The sequence below is a fragment of the Athene noctua genome, chromosome 29 (genome assembly GCF_965140245.1).
Source record: "Athene noctua chromosome 29, bAthNoc1.hap1.1, whole genome shotgun sequence".
Classification (NCBI taxonomy): Eukaryota; Metazoa; Chordata; class Aves; order Strigiformes; family Strigidae; genus Athene; species Athene noctua.
In genome coordinates this window covers 2,497,153-2,512,758 of record NC_134065.1, presented here as the reverse complement: position 1 = coordinate 2,512,758, position 15,606 = coordinate 2,497,153, and the positions used below count along the sequence as shown (strand labels likewise).

Below are 15,606 nucleotides of genomic sequence, written 5' to 3'. Positions count from 1 at the left end.
AATTTGATTTTGTTCCTAATAAATCACGAACGGAGAGAAAAAAGACAGAGAGGAGGTTGAAAGTTCCTTGAGTTTGTGAGGCAGAAGGATTGGAGAAGCGGGAGTTAACGCCGAGGTGACAGGCAGGAGACAGGCAGGTGCTGCCCACAGGCCTCAGTCTCCCCTCTCGCGGGGCCAGCTCAGCCCTGGGAGTAAATCGTGAGGGAGGGACTGAGGGACTGCGGGACAGCGTGAGCCAGCGGCCGCCCATCTGGGGTCTGCCTGGGGCAGGACAGCTGTGAGAGGGGGTCTGAGGGAGGGAGACACCCCCCCTGCCTTGGCACCAGGCCTCAGCCCTCACACCCTCAGGAACAGGCCTCAAACACAGACTCATCCCGGTGGGAAAAGCCCCTGAAGCTCCTCCAGCCCAACCATGACCCTCCCCCTGACCCTTCCCAACTCCCCCAGATCCCTCAGCGCTGGCTCAGCCCGACTCTTCAACCCCCCCAGGGATCCCGGGGACTCCCCCCTGCCCTGGGCAGCCCATTCCAACGCCCAACAGCCCCTTCTGCACAGAAATCCTTCCTCAGAGCCAGCCTGACCCTGCCCTGGGCAGCTTGAGGCCATTCCCTCGGGGCCTGGCGCTGGGGCCTTGGCTCCAGAGACTCACCCCCCCTCTCTGCCCCCTCCTGGCAGGGAGTTGCCGAGGGCCAGGAGGTCTCCCCTCAGCCTCCTCTTCTCCAGACTGAACCCCCCCAGTTCCCCCAGCCGCTCCCCAGCAGACCTGTGCTCCAGACCCTGCCCCAGCTCCGTTGCCCTTCTCTGGCCACGCTCGAGTCATTCAATGGCCTTTTTGGGGTGAGGGGCCCAAAACTGAACCCAGGAATCGAGGGGCGGCCTCCCCAGTGCCGAGCCCAGGGCTCAGATCCCTCCCCTGTCCCTGCTGGCCACGCCAGGGCTGGTACAAGCCAGGATGCCATTGCCCTCCTTGGCCCCCTGGGCACACTCTGGCTCATTCTCACCCCCCCAGTCCCTCTCTGACTGGCAGCTCTCCAGCCACCCCTCCCCAGGCCTGCAGCGCTGCGCACAGCCTCGGCCGTGACTCCAGGGCACCGCTCGAGCTGCCCCCACCCTCGGCCGACCCCGGCCCGGCCCCGGCGGGCACTGCGCGGCGCCGCCCGCAGCGGGGCTATTTATAGACTCAGGAAATCTCGCGAGATTTGGGCGGGGTGAGAACGAGGCGCTGGGCGGGGTTTCGCCTTTCGATATGGAGAAGATCCCGCCCACTTCATGCGTCATCACTCGGCGCCCGGCGACAGCCGGGCCGGGGAGGGGGGGAGGCCCTTAGTGGAGCCCGAGGGCACCGGGCCGGGGGGGGCTGCGGGGGGACTCGGGGCTGAGGGGCCTGAGCCCGGGGGCGCTGGGGGGATCCCCGACCCCCATAAACCCCCGAGATTCCCCCCGAGAGCCGCCGGGGCGCTGGGAAGGGACGGGGTGGCGTTTGCCGGGTGTCTCTGCTTACAAAGTGCTGAATAATGTCACTCCTCGACTCCCGGGGCGGGGGGGCAGCGCCCTGGGGGTGAATTTTCTGTCCCAAACCGTTGCAATAAATAATAAACCAGAGCGTTTCCCTCTCCCTGTGCCCTCAGCCCCCTCCAGCAGCCGTGTCGGGACCCGCGGCCTGTTGCTTTGGCACTTGCCGGGTGCAGGAGTTCGAGGAGCCCTGGGCGCTTCTACCGTGGCGTGACTCTTTCTGAAGAGGAGAAAAAAAAAAAAAAAAAAAAAAGAAACACCAGTCTTGATTACCGTGAATTCGGCTCCGCAGAGGGTCAGAACTGGGACCCAGCCCTGAGCTCTGGCCGTGGCTGCACGCGGCGCAACCCCCCCCGGTTTGTGTTACCAGCTGAGCCCCGTCTGGTTTTAACGGTTGGGTTTTGGTCACTAGCGTGTGCGGGGGGGCAACGGGAGCTGGCACTGGCTCAGCTTGTGCCGTCCTGGCCCTGGGTTCATCCTCAGGCTTCGGGGGGTGAGATGGAGGCACCCTGACCCTGCGCTGGGGGAGGGGGGTAACGGGGCGGCTGCAGCGGGGGTTCCCTGTGAAATGGGGCCTGGAAGTGAAGCCCTGGGCTGGGGCTGCAAGATCCCTATAAAATATTATTTTCTGTCTGCAGCGGGTGAAGAGTAGCAGTGAGTGGCACCGGGTCCTTTCCTGAGGCCACACTTCCCTCTGCTGGAAGGCCACATGGACACATCCTTCTCCATCCCAGACATCTCCTTTACTGGGAGCGGTGGGAAAACCCCCGAACTCTTCTGTCCTCGGGTCGTCACCTCCAGGGAGAGAACCAACCTTGTGCTGGGTGAGGAAAATGTGCGACGGTGCCTCAGCTGTGGCGCTTTGGCGGCTGGTGGAGGCGATTTGAAGACGATGCTGCTGGTGGGGCTGAGCCGAGCCCACGCTCTGAGCAGGGTTTGTCACTGCTGCTGTCACAGCGATGGGGACAGAGAAAAGTGGGCTCTGGCACCCAGGACCCCCCTCGCTCACTGAGGCTTGGCTTGGGGGGGGCTGGTGACACCATCTGGCACCCCCAGAGCCACGGGGGTGCCCTGGTTTTGGTGCAGGGATGTTGCTTCTCTGCTCCCTCCTTGCCTGTCTGGCAGGGGCTGTGCCTGGGGGGCACAGTGGGTGACAACGTGGCATCCCCTCCTTGTCCCCCTGACCCTGCTGACGCGGGGACAGCGGCGCAGGAGGTGGCGGAAGGTCTCACCGAGCCACGGGCTGGCAGAGAAGGGCAAGGTGTGAAATCACGGCGGGGGGGTTGCTGTTTATAGACACGGAGTGTGAATGAGGGACCCCCCCCCATTTGCTGCTGGGCGAGAAGGTGGCGAGAGGGGAGGATGGGTGCCTCTGCCTTTTCGGGGTCCCCTTGCTGGCCACAGCCATCAGCTTTGTAGGTGGGTGAAGGGCAAGAGTGGGGGGGTCTGCAAAATGGCCGGGCATGGCCAGGGGGGCTCATTTCGGCCACACGTCCCAACCAGCTCCTCCTGCCCCGCCATCAGCTCCCCTGCTGCAGGTTTTGGGGTCCCCTGTCACTCTGTGCCTGCAACCCTGGGGTGAGGGATGAGGCAGCAGGCTCCTGGGACCTCCCTTCTCTTCTGCACCCCGTTTTTCTGATGCTCGATCACCCCAAGCCTGGGCACAGCCCTGGGGGGGGTCCGTGCTGCTCTCCCCAGCTCTGCCCCCCAACAAGATGGTGAAGGAGAGGGAGTGGAGCTTTTCAATCGGTGCCAGCGCCGCCATTCAAGTGGCAGAATTTGGCCCCGGCAGCTTCGAGTGCCCCGACCCCGGGGACCAGTTCAAGGACTGGCTGAAGATCCGGGGGGGGGCCCTGGAGCGGGGGGACAGCGGGGTCTACGGGGCTCGGATTAAGCTGCACCCGGCGCTGGTGGAGGATCAGTTCTTCAACCTCTCCGTCTCCGGTGGGTGGTTGCAAAGGGGCGGGGGGGTGTGGAGATTACAGAAATTCTTTCGTTTTGGCACTGACTGCCAGCACGCCCGGCCCCTCTGCTCGAGCAGCTGGGATGTTCCCAGCCCTGGGAACAGATTCGCCCCCGTGTCCCCCTCCCTCCGTGTGCGCGAAGTGACGATTTACGGTCACGTCGAGCTGAGTGCTCAGCAAATTCTGTGGTTTTCCTGGCTGCAAACAAGCGCGGGCCCTGCCCCCAGCCCCCTCCTCTCCCTTCACCCCCCCCGGGCTCAGCACCGCTCCGCATCGGCCATGCACCGGGTTGCGGCTGCGTGCCAGGGCCCTGCTCTCCCCGACGCGACACGCAGGCGCTCGCTGCTCTTCGCCCGCCGAACGGCAGCTGCCGAGCCGAGGCCGGCGAGCACGTAGGCGGCTCCAGCTCCCCGCGCTGTTTCCTGACCTCCCGGCTCCGGCACGCTGCGGCCACGCTGGGCTTGTGCTAATGGGCTCTGGCAACCGGCCCCGGCACGCTGCGTTCGGCTGGTCCCCGTGGCCGTGGTGGTTGTTGGGCCACATCCTGCCTGCTCCCAGACTTCCAGTTGCCCCTGAGCCCCCCGGGACAGGAGGGCAGCAGAGGGGGACCCGCTTTTGCCGGTGTGTGTAATCCCCTCCCGTTGCAGCGGTGCCGCCGGACCCCAAAATCCAGAGCTGGCTCCTTTCCAAGAGCCCCATGTGGTGTCACCTCGCGCCGCAGCGGGACCGGAGGCGCCGTCGCCTGGATGAAACCCTGCGGGGAACTGGGGGGGTGTCAGGGTGCATCCCTGCTGCAGCGGGGTGCTCCGTGTTGGGGTGCAGCTTGACTCCCCCCAACACCCCCCTCAGCTGCAGGGGCCAGGGGAGAGGAGCTGACCCACAGCCCTGGCCAGCGTGTGCTGGGGCGGGGGGGAGGGCAGCAGGGAGGGGTCAGAGGGGAGAGTAAAGCTCTTGGGGGGGGTCTCTGGTATCTCCAGGCACCCACGAGCTCCCTCCTACCCCACAAAGGGCTGTTTTGGCAGCTGGGCGTCCCCCACCATGATCCTTTCCCCTCGCAGGCTCCCGGCAGCCTCCGCCGCCACGCTGGAATTTGCCAAAGTCCCTCCGTGGCTCCGTCCCTGGTGAAGAGGGACGTGGTGACAGCTCAGACCTCCGTGTCTTCACCAACGCTCTCAGCCTTGCGTTGGCGCTGCCCGGCTGCACCTTCGGGCCAGATCTCCCGTGCCATGGGGACATCCCTCACCGTCACGTGCCAAGAACCGCAGCCCGTTCCCACGGCCGGCCGGTCCCAGCCACAGGGAGCGGCTCTGGCATGGACACGTGCCAACGGGAAGGACTTCACCCCAAAAAAGCCATTGAATGACTCGAGCGTGGCCAGAGAAGGGCAACGGAGCTGGGGCAGGGTCTGGAGCACAGGTCTGCTGGGGAGCGGCTGGGGGAACTGGGGGGGTTCAGTCTGGAGAAGAGGAGGCTGAGGGGAGACCTCCTGGCCCTCTGCAACTCCCTGCCAGGAGGGGGCAGAGAGGGGGGATGAGTCTCTGGAGCCAAGGCCCCAGCGCCAGGCCCCGAGGGAATGGCCTCAAGCTGCCCAGGGCAGGGTCAGGCTGGCTCTGAGGAAGGATTTCTGTGCAGAAGGGGCTGTTGGGCGTTGGAATGGGCTGCCCAGGGCAGGGGGGAGTCCCCGGGATCCCTGGGGGGGTTGAAGAGTCGGGCTGAGCCAGCGCTGAGGGATCTGGGGGAGTTGGGAACGGTCAGGGGGAGGGTCATGGTTGGGCTGGAGGAGCTTCAGGGGCTTTTCCAACCCAGAGGATTCCGGGATTCTATGACCTTGCGATGATAACCTTGGGACTGGTCCTGGGTCCCACAGACACCCCAGCATCCCCCCCAGAGAACCAATTTCTTGGCATTTCCCAGCGTGATGGTGGGGGAGTGATGGACCCAGCAGCTCTGCTCGGTGTTTCCCAAAGTCCTGAGCCAGCACCCGGCGCCTTCAGCCCACCCGGCCAGACGAGCTGCAGCGAGCAGCTGCCCATCGCCTGGGCAGCGCGGGGAATGTCCGGCGCAGTGATGGTTCACCTCGCTGGGGATGTCCCAGCCCGCAAAACCCCTCAGCGCTGGCTCGCAGGCAGGAGGATTTGGCAGGAGGAAGCCCCTGCCCTGCACAGGAGCCGGTGTCGTTCCCAGCAAGCGCCTGCTGCGGAGCCCCGTCTCCGACACTTGGCCTTTGTGCCATCCAGCCGCATCATTCTCCTCTTCCTCCGACCAGCCAGTTTTCCCCATTAGCTGGAAATTTCAACTCAGCGACTTTCATTTCCCCTCTGTCCTCGAGGAGGAACTGGCAGCGTGGGCAGCGTGGCCAGCCCCTGCTCAGCTGCCCGCTCCCCTCGGGGGGACCCCGACAGGCAGCTTTGGGGCATTCACCGGCCATAAACAACCCATGACCCTCCCCACACCGGCCTCAGTTTCCGCAGTCGTTCGAAAATCCTCATTTGAATGTGCCCCAGGAGAAGGGAGCAGCAAACGCCGTCCCCGCCGCTCCATCCCGCTGCAGAGAGCGCAGCCCTGCTGCGGAGGCTGCTTCCCCCCTCCCCGTTTTCCACTTTGAGTTGCTGAAGGTTTTAAATAAAAAATAAGCTTTCTGTGCTGCTAATGGAAAGTTCTTCCTTCCAGCCACAGCCCCCGCAGCAGCTCAGGGCTCTTAAATCATGGCTGGGAGGGCTAGGGGGGAGAGCAGGGGGGGCTCTTCTGCAGCCTCTTGAGGGGGGAGAGGTAGGTGAGGGAGTGGGGGGAGCCCATGGGGATGGCTTGGCAGGTCCACGGCTGCCGCAGCACCACCGCCAGCCCCTTCCAGGGCATCTATTCCCCAGGTGTGACCCCTGTGATTCAGCCCAGACCGCACATCTGCTCGGGGACATCCCCTCCCGCGCTGTTTTCTGCACCCAAGGGTGCTCGGGTACCCCCATCCCCTCCCCCGGGAGCAGAGCTGTGGGGTGCTCCCACCGTGTAGCTCCAGGGTGCTCCCACCGCCCTGGGTTTCCCCAGGCAAATGCTGTTGATGCTGGGAAGCCCCATTTCAACGAGCCCTTGGGCCAGTGCAAGACCTGGCAGCGCTGTGCCAGGCTTCGCCAGCGCTGATCCGGGCACCGAACTTGGGCTGGCGAGGGATGCCGCAGGGTCGGGGGTCACCCCAGCAGCCCACCCCCCCTTCCTCAGCGCTGGCTTCGCATCCTCAGCGGCGCAGCTCCCGCGTGCTTCCCCCGGTCCTCTAATCATTTCTGGCGAGCTAATTAATAATCTGACTGGGCCCCGCGATGCACGGCTTCCTACGGGTTGCAGCGAGAGGCAGATTTGCTCCTCCCCGTCTCTTCTGCCGCTGACTCTGCCCACTGAGCCGCACGAAGAACCGAGGAGGAGAAATGGAGGGGGAATTGGCCAGGAGCAAAGCCCGGCTGCCCTCGCTGCTCCTGGCGCTGCTCGGCCTCGGGCCAGGTGAGTGTGCGGGTGGCCACCGCCGAGCCCTCGTCCCGCGGGAGCCTCGTGGCAGGGGGCTGGCGGCGGGGTGGGCTACGGGCAGGGATGCCGACCCCGTCCTGCCTTCTCCCTGCCTGCTGCGGGCTAATGGTAGCCCACCCCAACGCTGCCCCTCCATCCCTCCGCGCTCCCAGCCAGGTACGAGACGGTTGCCGGAACGCCGGCTCAGCGGTCCAGCCTTAACGAGAGGTTTCGTAACGAGGCGGCGGCCGAGCGGCCACGGACCCCCCAGCTCCGTCCCCCCACGAGGGTCCCTTCGCCCCTAACGTGGCTTTGGCCGGGAGCTGCTGTCGCCCCACGGAGCCCTTTAACATCCCCCCCCCCCCCAACCCCGGGGCTGTGCCAGATCCGGCTGTGAAGCGGCTCCTTACGTAAAGCAGAAGCGAGGAATCCCCTTAATTCCCAGCGTGCTAATCCACACATTTAATAATTCCCATAAAACCTCCAATTCCTACAGAAAGCATCTAATAGTACGGGCAGATTAGCGGGCAAAGGAGGGGGGGGGGGGGGGGGGGGGGCGTTATCTTCCTAACGGTTAATTGGCTTCACGAGTAAATCGGGCTGTCGCCAGGCATCGGGCAGGAGGGCTGTGGCACAAGGTGCCAGCCTTGCCATGCTGATGACAAATATCTGACCCAGCTAGATGGAAAATCGGCTGTTAACGATGCTTCGGAGTTTTCCAGCTGCTTTCTTTCATCAGAATTATTTGATAACAGAGCGTAGCCGGGGAGTGCTGAGAAAGAGCAAAACCTGGGCTCGTGGTGAATAAACCCCAGGCTAAAATCTTTTGGGTTTTTAGGGTCTGATGGAGACCGATCCGGGCGCCAAACGCACCGTGATGCACCGAGCATCAACACCTTTACCCCCATCCCTCAGCCACCGGCTCCCACCGTGGGCTCAGGGCTGCGGAGCCTCGGTTCCCGGAATCCTGGGGTAAACAGGATGAGCCGGGAGGATGCCGGGGAGGCGAGGTGGCGGCTGTGCTCGCCGGAGGCCTGGCACCAGCCGCCTTTTCCCAGCTGTCATTTCCTCCAGCCGCTCGTACAATAGCGCGGGGGCGGCCGGCGGGGACCCCCCCAAAGAACCGCGGCGGCCGGCGGATGCGCGGCGGGGCGGGAGGGGGGTGTGTGTGTGTGTGTGGAAAATGTTGGCAGGGGTGCAGGGAGGATGCCCGGTTCGCTGCCCGTGCTGCTGCCTGCGCGGGGGCCCTGGGCCAGCAGCCCACGGTGTGAAGGCGGCGTGTAGAGCCGCTGGGGGGGACGGACGGACGGACGGACGGATGGAGAGCGGACACACGTGCACCTCCAGGTTCCGCACGGGGTGGGGGAAGAGTATCTGCCTGAGCTCCTCGGTAAGAAGCTTGATGAGCTTCTACAGGCCCCCCCCCCCTCAGCTCCTTTCTGCCACTTGGGGTGGTGGGTGACCCCTCCTGTCCCCCCCTGGACCCCAAGCTCAGCACCTCAGGACCCCCAACGTCCCCCTCACCACCCCACTGCCACGCACAGGCTCAGCATCCTCTCTCCAGGCGTTGGTGCCCACAGCCGGGGCAGCTTCGGAGGGCCCCAAAAACTTCACAGTCGCCTCGGGAAGCGTCAGAAATTCGGTCGGGTTTAAGATTCGGCTGAAAGAACAGGAATCGAGCCTGGGATAAGCAGGATCAGAGCAACAAAAGCTCCAGTGCCGGGGAGAGCTTCTTTATAAAGCAAAGCAAAGAGGCGGCTTGTAATGTGGAGCTGCTGGAGGGGTTTATACGAAGTAAACACTCGGTTGTCTGTGTTTAATCTGCTTTAATATACAGGCACATCTGCTTCTGCCTCCTGCGAGCGGTGGGGGGCAGAGGGGAGGCAGCGGGGGGGGTGCAGGACCCCTCAACACGGCCGTGGTGGGGGATCCATCCCAGCCGGGACGGGGGGGCAAACTTCGCCCCAACTTCACCATCCCAAGGGTTGGGCATCCCGGTCCCCGAGTGGGACAAGGACAGGGAGAAGGGGAGGCTGTTCTCGCAGTGGCAGAGGGGCGTGGGGGGCCGCGGGGGCCGGGGCTGGCAGAGGAGACAGCTTGTAGGTAGGCGGGAGCTGCCAGGAGCGAGGGAGGTGGTGCCGAGCGGCTCCTGGCGTGATTTTGCAAAGAGCTGTCGATGCTGCCAAAAAAAACCCCACGGTGGAGGCTCAGATGGAGGGGGTGAAACCTGCCCCTCGGGCGGGGGGAGCCACCCGGGATGGAGGCAGCAAACTCCATCCCTGCGGGAATCGACACCTCGGAGGTGGCCCTGTCCCTCCTGGGTGCAGCGTCCCCACCCCGCAGGGACCCCCGCAGCCGTCCCCGCTCCCCCCCATCGCCTTAACCCTTGTCGATCTTTCGTAGGCATCTGGGCCGAGGCGCGTTTTAAGGCGGACAATGAGGTTTTGCAGCCGCTGGCTGGAAACTCCTCCCAGACTCTCTTGGAGCGTTGTTCTGGTGAGAGCCCGGCCGCAGCGCCGGGGACGGCGGCGTTCAGATGGGACACCCGCATCTGAACCAGTAGATCCTTTGGTTTCTTTATGGCGACCAGTCTCCAAGCCCGGCATCCTTCCCTCCCTGCCGGAGCAGGAGGTGGCTCCGTCGAGATACGGGGTCATTTGGGGGGGGACATCCCTGTCCCCAGACGGCAGAGAGGAGACCAGGCGGCTGCATCAGAGCAGGGAGATGCTGCTTCTTCTGCCCGAAAAGGGACCCGTCCCCGAGGGTCCTCCTGTCCCCATCTTGTCCCCACTGTCCCCGTCTTGTCCCCACGCATCTGCTGACGTTCTGTCTTGTCCACAGAGCTCCTCTTCGGCCAAGCCCGGGCGCAGCCCCAGCAGGTGAACGGCGTCTTGGGGGGGTCCGTGCTGCTCTCCCCGGCTCTGCCCCCCAACAAGACAGTGAAGGAGATCGAGTGGAGCTTTTCAGTTGGTGCCGGCGCCACCATTCAAGTGGCAGAATTTGGCCCCGGCAGCTTCGAGCGCCCCGACCCCAAGGACCGGTTCAAGGACCGGCTGGAGATGTTCAACGAGACGGCGCTGAGGATCAGGGCTCTGGAGCGGGGGGACAGCGGGGTCTACGGGGCTCGGATTAAGCTGCACCCGGCGCTGGTGGAGGATCAGTTCTTCAACCTCTCCGTCTACGGTGAGCGGCTGCGCGCTGCGGTTTTGCCAAGGAGCAGGGGGCAAAAATAGAAATCCCCGAGTGTGAGCACTAACCCCTTTACAGAATCATCATGGGGGGAAAAGCCCCTGAAGCTCCTCCAGCCCAACCATGACCCTCCCCCTGACTGTTCCCAACTCCCCCAGATCCCTCAGCGCTGGCTCAGCCTGACTCTTCAACCCCCCCAGGGATCCCGGGGACTCCCCCCTGCCCTGGGCAGCCCATTCCAACGCCCAACAGCCCCTTCTGCACAGAAATCCTTCCTCAGAGCCAGCCTGACCCTGCCCTGGGCAGCTTGAGGCCATTCCCTCGGGGCCTGGCGCTGGGGCCTTGGCTCCAGAGACTCATCCCCCCTCTCTGCCCCCTCCTGGCAGGGAGTTGCAGAGGGCCAGGAGGTCTCCCCTCAGCCTCCTCTTCTCCAGACTGAACCCCCCCAGTTCCCCCAGCCGCTCCCCAGCAGACCTGTGCTCCAGACCCTGCCCCAGCTCCGTTGCCCTTCTCTGGCCACGCTCGAGTCATTCAATGGCCTTTTTGGGGTGAGGGGCCCAAAACTGAACCCAGGAATCGAGGGGCGGCCTCCCCAGTGCCGAGCCCAGGGCTCAGATCCCTCCCCTGTCCCTGCTGGCCACGCCAGGGCTGGTACAAGCCAGGATGCCATTGCCCTCCTTGGCCCCCTGGGCACACTCTGGCTCATTCTCACCCCCCCAGTCCCTCTCTGACTGGCAGCTCTCCAGCCACCCCTCCCCAGGCCTGTAGCCCTGCTGGGGGTTGTTGTGGCCCAAGGGCAGCCCCCGGCATTTGCCCTCAGTGAAACTCCCCCAGTGGGGCTCAGCCCATGGCTCCAGCCTGGCCAGGTCTCTCTGCAGCCTCCCCACCCTCGAGAGATCAACACTCCCACCCAGCTGGGTGTCCTCTGCAAACTGACTGCGGGGGCACTCGATCCCCTCGTCCACATCATTGTCACAAGTGGGGAAACTGAGGCACAGAGCGATGAGGGGGTTTACCAGGGTTGGGTTAGACCCTGACCGTTGCACCCCGGTGCTTGCAGCCCCTCCAGCTCTACAAAAGGTCAAATCCTGCCACCACAGGTGTCCCCAGGGTCCCCGTGCTGGGGACAAGCGTGACGGTGGGGGTGAGCAGGGTGGAGAAATCCCTCCCACCCTGCGCTGATCTGTCCCTGCCATCGGCCGCAGAATCGGTGCCGAGCCCGCGGACCCGCAGCCAGCTCCTGGCCAGCACCCTGGAGTGGTGCAACCTGACGCTGCAGTGCCAAGGCGCCGGCAAAGGCGCCGTCAACGTCACCTGGAAAAGGGACAACGTCGTCCGGGAGCTGCCCTCCGACCGCCACCAGCTCTCCCCGGATGGGACCACCCTGCGCCTGGCCCTGCCACCCACCGCCACCAATGTCACCTACTCCTGCACCGTCAGCAACCCCGCCGACCACAAGGTCGTCCTCTTCGACCTGCAAACCATCTGCCAAAGCGGAGGTGAGACCCCCACACACCCCAGGGATGCTTGGAGGGGGGGGTCCGGCACCAGCCTTGGGACGGGGGGGGGGCTCAGCGCCTCTCTCTGCCCTCCCAGGGGGACAGACGTCCTTCTCAAAATCGGGGTACATCGTCCTGACCCTCATCCTGCTGGCGGTGAGCTTGGGGGGAGCTTTCTGGTGCTGGCGGATGAATAGCGAGAAGGCGGCAGACCCAGGCAAGTGAAACCCCCCCCCCCAGTTCCCTGAGGGCTCGCACAGCTTTGGGGGGGCTGGGGGAGTGGGGAGGGGGCAGTTTCCCAGCATACACAGCACTCCCCCCCCCGCCCCGACACCCCACTTCTCTGCAGCTGCCACCCCCACGGTGCCCGCGGAGGAGAGCCCCGCCGACCCCCAGTACGCCGAGATCGTGCGCCGGAGCCCCCCGGAAGGTAATGACCAGGTGAGGCCCCGGGGGGGCGGGGGGGCCTGGCCACAGCAAGGTCATGGTCACACTGCAGTCATGGACAGACTGGGAGTCAGGGACAGACTGGGAGTCACGGCCACACTGGGAGTTAAGGCCATACTGGGAGTTACTGCCATACTGGGAGTTACTGCCATACTGGGAGTTAAGGCCATACTGGGAGTTACGGCCATACTGGGAGTTACGGCCATACTAGGAGTCATGGCCATACTGGGAGTTACAGCCATACTGGGAGTTAAGGCCATACTGGGAGTTACGGCCATACTGGGAGTTACTGCCATACTGGGAGTTAAGGCCATACTGGGAGTTACGGCCATACTGGGAGTTACTGCCATACTGGGAGTTAAGGCCATACTGGGTGTTACGGCCATACTGGGGGTCCTGGCCACATGAGTCCCAGCCCCGGTGGGGTCCCAGCCCCACAGAACACCCATGGGTGCAGGCTGGGCTCCGTGCTGGGGCAGAGCACCCGCAGGGGCTCCCCGGGGCCGGGAGCAGAGCGGGGCTGGGGGATCCCTCACCAACCCCCCAGTTTCCACCGCAGGGCCCCGGTCACCCCGAAAATAACCAGGAGCAGAGTCCGCCGCAGAAACCACCGGTCACCACCGTCTACGAGCAGATCCGCCGGGTGCCAGAGGACACGGCCGAGGAGGTGACATAGGCCCTCAGGTGCGGGGGGGCTGCCCCCAAACGGGGAGCAGTGCCAGGGGATGGGGGATAGGGGAGGTGTCTGCATGTGGGGACCCCCCCCAAACTCCGTCGCCACGCGCTGGGGGGGCTGAAGGGCTCCTCTCTCCCACAGGCACCCGCAGAGCCGGAGCATCGGGATTTCCCGGAAGGGCTGTAAAGTGCGTTGTGTGCCAAATCCGAACCCCCCAGCCCCCGTTTCGGCTCCGGGGATGGGAGGCACCATCTCGGGGTGACAGCCGGACGGACGCTTCCCCCCCCCCCGCTACACACACACCTCCGGTTTCTCTCCAACCTCCTTGTCTGACGCCCTCTGAGACTGTTTGGGGAGCGGGATCCCGGACCAAGGCAGAGACGAGCTGAGGGACCCTCCGCGGTCCCCGGATGCCCCGGGATGCTCCGGGATTGGGGGGACCCCGGGGTTCACCTCCCATGTGCCACCGCTGCCAGGCTTGGCCGGGGCTGGGGACACTGGGGAGGGCAGGGGCACATGTGGGTCCAGAATGAGACCCCCCCTGGGGCAGATTGACCCCCCCACCTCTCCCCAATTCCCCTCCCTCCAGCCTCCAGCTCCCACCCGGGACCCTCTGTGGGGAGATTCTCACCCCCAGCGACACAAAGCGGGGGCCCGGGTGGCATCTCCGGGGCCACGGAAGGATGCAGAAGGGACCGTCGCCTGTGCAGATCCACCGAGAAACATCCCCCCCCTTCCTCCCTCGCCCCCCTCCCCACCGTAGCTGTCGCCCGTGTAGCCCCGTCGCGACGGCGGGGGTGTCTCACTGCCTGTGTGTCCAGCACCTACTGTCACGGGGGCCCCTCGCTCGGCCAGACCTCCCGCCGTTGTAAAAAGAGCAAATAAATGTTGGTGAGATCACAAGGGAGAGCTGCGGGCGGCGTGTGCCCGCGTGTGCCCGCGTGTGCAAGCGTGTGCGGGTGCGCTCACACACGCCTGTTTCTCTCTGGGCATCTGCGTGTCGGACCCGTCGCAGCAGAAGCATCCCCAGGGGCTGTGTGAACCGCCCAGGTTTGGGGCTGCGCCCCGAGAAACCCCAACCCGCTCCCCTCGTGCGCAGGGGGGTGACGCAGCCGCCTCTCGCTTCCCTTTTCAGAAAGGCAGCAGCGGGGTGACCTCTTCTTGTGGTCCCTGAGCTGCCTGGAGCCATCCCACACACACCCCCCAAAACTCGGGGGGCTCTCGCCATCGCAGCCAGGATGGGTGGTGGGACCCCCGAGGGGGTGATAAGCAGCGTGGGGACAGGGCTGGGCTGTCCCCAGAGACCTGCTCCTCTTTTACGTGTCTCCTGCTGCTGCTGGGAACCAGAACCAGTTTCGTGAAAGCTTCTTGAGTAAAAATGTTACTGCTCATGGGGAGAAACTGGAGGAGCACCCAATGGGAAACGCAGCCTCAGGGAGGGGGACAGACCACCCTGGATTTGGGGACAGGACATCCAGGTGCAGGGGACAGGAGCATCCTGAGCGCTGGGGACACGATATCCCGGGTGTGGGGGACAGGAGCATCCCGAGCGCTGGGGACACGATATCCCGGGTGTGGGGGACAGGAGCATTCCGAGCGCTGGGGACACGATATCCCGGGTGTGGGGGACAGGAGCATCCTGGGTGCTGGGGACACGATATCCCGGGTGTGGGGGACAGGAGCATCCTGGGTGCTGGGGACACGATATCCCGGGTGTGGGGGACAGGAGCATCCTGGGTGCTGGGGACACGATATCCCGGGTGTGGGGGACAGGAGCATCCCGGGTGCTGGGGACACGATATCCCGGGTGTGGGGGACAGGAGCATCCCGGGTGCTGGGGACACGATATCCCGGGTGTGGGGGACAGGAGCATCCCGGGCTCTGGGAGCCCAACCAGGACAATTCTGAGGTGACAGGGAGCCTCTCCCCTCGGTTTAAACCCTCCTCGGGAGGAGCAGCCACCCCAGCTCGGCCCCGCGCTGGGGACAAGGACTCATCCCCGCCGGGTGCACCCACCTCCACGGAGGCAGCCGGCCCAGCTGGCGTTATTTACCCAAGAACAGGCAGCAACAGGCAGCATCCGGCTCCTTCCTTTATTTATTACACCCGGTTCCCGGGGAAAAAAAAAAAAAAAAAAAAAGGGCTGGGCAGTGGGAACCAGCTCAGGGGACCCAAGTGCTGGCCGGTGGCTTTGGGAACCAGCAGCAAACCTTTGGTGCAGCGAGAGGGGAAGGATCCCACCACCCCCAACCCCTGGCCGGGTCACCCCAGGTGGGCTCAGCGGTGACCCCACGTTTGTCCCCCCCGTGTCTCCCCCATCGCCACTCCCCTGGGAAGGCGCGTTGGTGTCTGTGGGTGGATTTGCATGTTCACTCCCTCCACGCCGATGCGTAGAGCTGAGTTCAAGGCTTCGAGGTCGCAGCGTTGGAGCGATGGGGATGTCACCCGGCCACTCCCGGCCCCCCAACCCCTGGCTGTTGGCCCCACTCCTCGTGGTGGCAGGTAGGCATGTGGAGGGGGGGGCAGCAGCCGTGCTGGGAGGGGACCACAGCTCTTCCAACGCTTGCAACCCCCATTTACGAGCAACCCCCCATTTCTCAGCAACCAGGCGGTGATGGGAGAGAGCTGGGGAGTGTGGTTTTGGGTCGCAAAATGAATGTTCGTCCTGGGGGGCGGGTAGAAAATACGTGAAATATTAGAAGCGAAAACAAGATTTCCCTCAGCGAAGGAGCTGGGAATGATGCAGCGGGGGCACCTCGGGGGGGTGAACCGGGACGAGCTGGGGCTGCTTGTTGGCAGCTGATGGGAGAAACGATGGAGGGGTGTT

The 15,606-nt window shown here is 64.6% G+C and overlaps 1 protein-coding gene and 1 long non-coding RNA gene across 5 annotated transcripts; both read left to right on the top strand.

Moving 5' to 3' along the window:
- The first annotated feature begins 1,446 nt into the window (after nt 1–1,446).
- On the top strand, nt 1,447–4,882 carry LOC141971696 (uncharacterized). Its single transcript, XR_012635313.1, has 3 exons — nt 1,447–1,868; nt 2,151–2,336; nt 4,535–4,882. It is a non-coding gene; the product is annotated as an uncharacterized LOC141971696 (long non-coding RNA).
- A 1,797-nt stretch (nt 4,883–6,679) lies between these two features.
- LOC141971606 (SLAM family member 8-like) lies at nt 6,680–13,671 on the top strand. Of its 4 annotated transcripts, none has more exons than XR_012635300.1 (8): nt 6,680–6,965; nt 9,372–9,464; nt 9,810–10,151; nt 11,363–11,656; nt 11,754–11,873; nt 12,006–12,086; nt 12,663–12,787; nt 12,921–13,671. XR_012635300.1 is itself a non-coding variant. In XM_074929066.1 (8 exons), the coding sequence occupies exons 1-7, from the start codon at nt 6,893–6,895 to the stop codon at nt 12,777–12,779; spliced, it is 1,131 nt and encodes a 376-aa protein (XP_074785167.1). In that variant the 5' UTR covers nt 6,682–6,892; the 3' UTR covers nt 12,780–12,787; nt 13,369–13,671. The 4 variants fall into 4 exon arrangements, 3 of the variants coding, with proteins under 3 accessions (XP_074785167.1, XP_074785166.1, XP_074785168.1); XM_074929066.1 differs by having other exon boundaries at nt 6,682–6,965; nt 12,006–12,097; nt 13,369–13,671; XM_074929065.1 differs by having other exon boundaries at nt 6,684–6,965; nt 12,006–12,097.
- The last annotated feature ends 1,935 nt before the right edge of the window (nt 13,672–15,606 follow it).

Excerpts from the sequence above, each read along its gene's own strand:
- LOC141971606 (XM_074929066.1), top strand. The coding sequence starts at position 6,893 with ATGGAGGGGGAATTGGCCAGGAGCAAAGCCCGGCTGCCCTCGCTGCTC. Across the intron at positions 10,152-11,362 it reads CTTCAACCTCTCCGTCTACG|AATCGGTGCCGAGCCCGCGG; the intron begins GTGAGCGGCTGC and ends CATCGGCCGCAG. Across the intron at positions 12,098-12,662 it reads CCCCGGAAGGTAATGACCAG|GGCCCCGGTCACCCCGAAAA; the intron begins GTGAGGCCCCGG and ends TTTCCACCGCAG.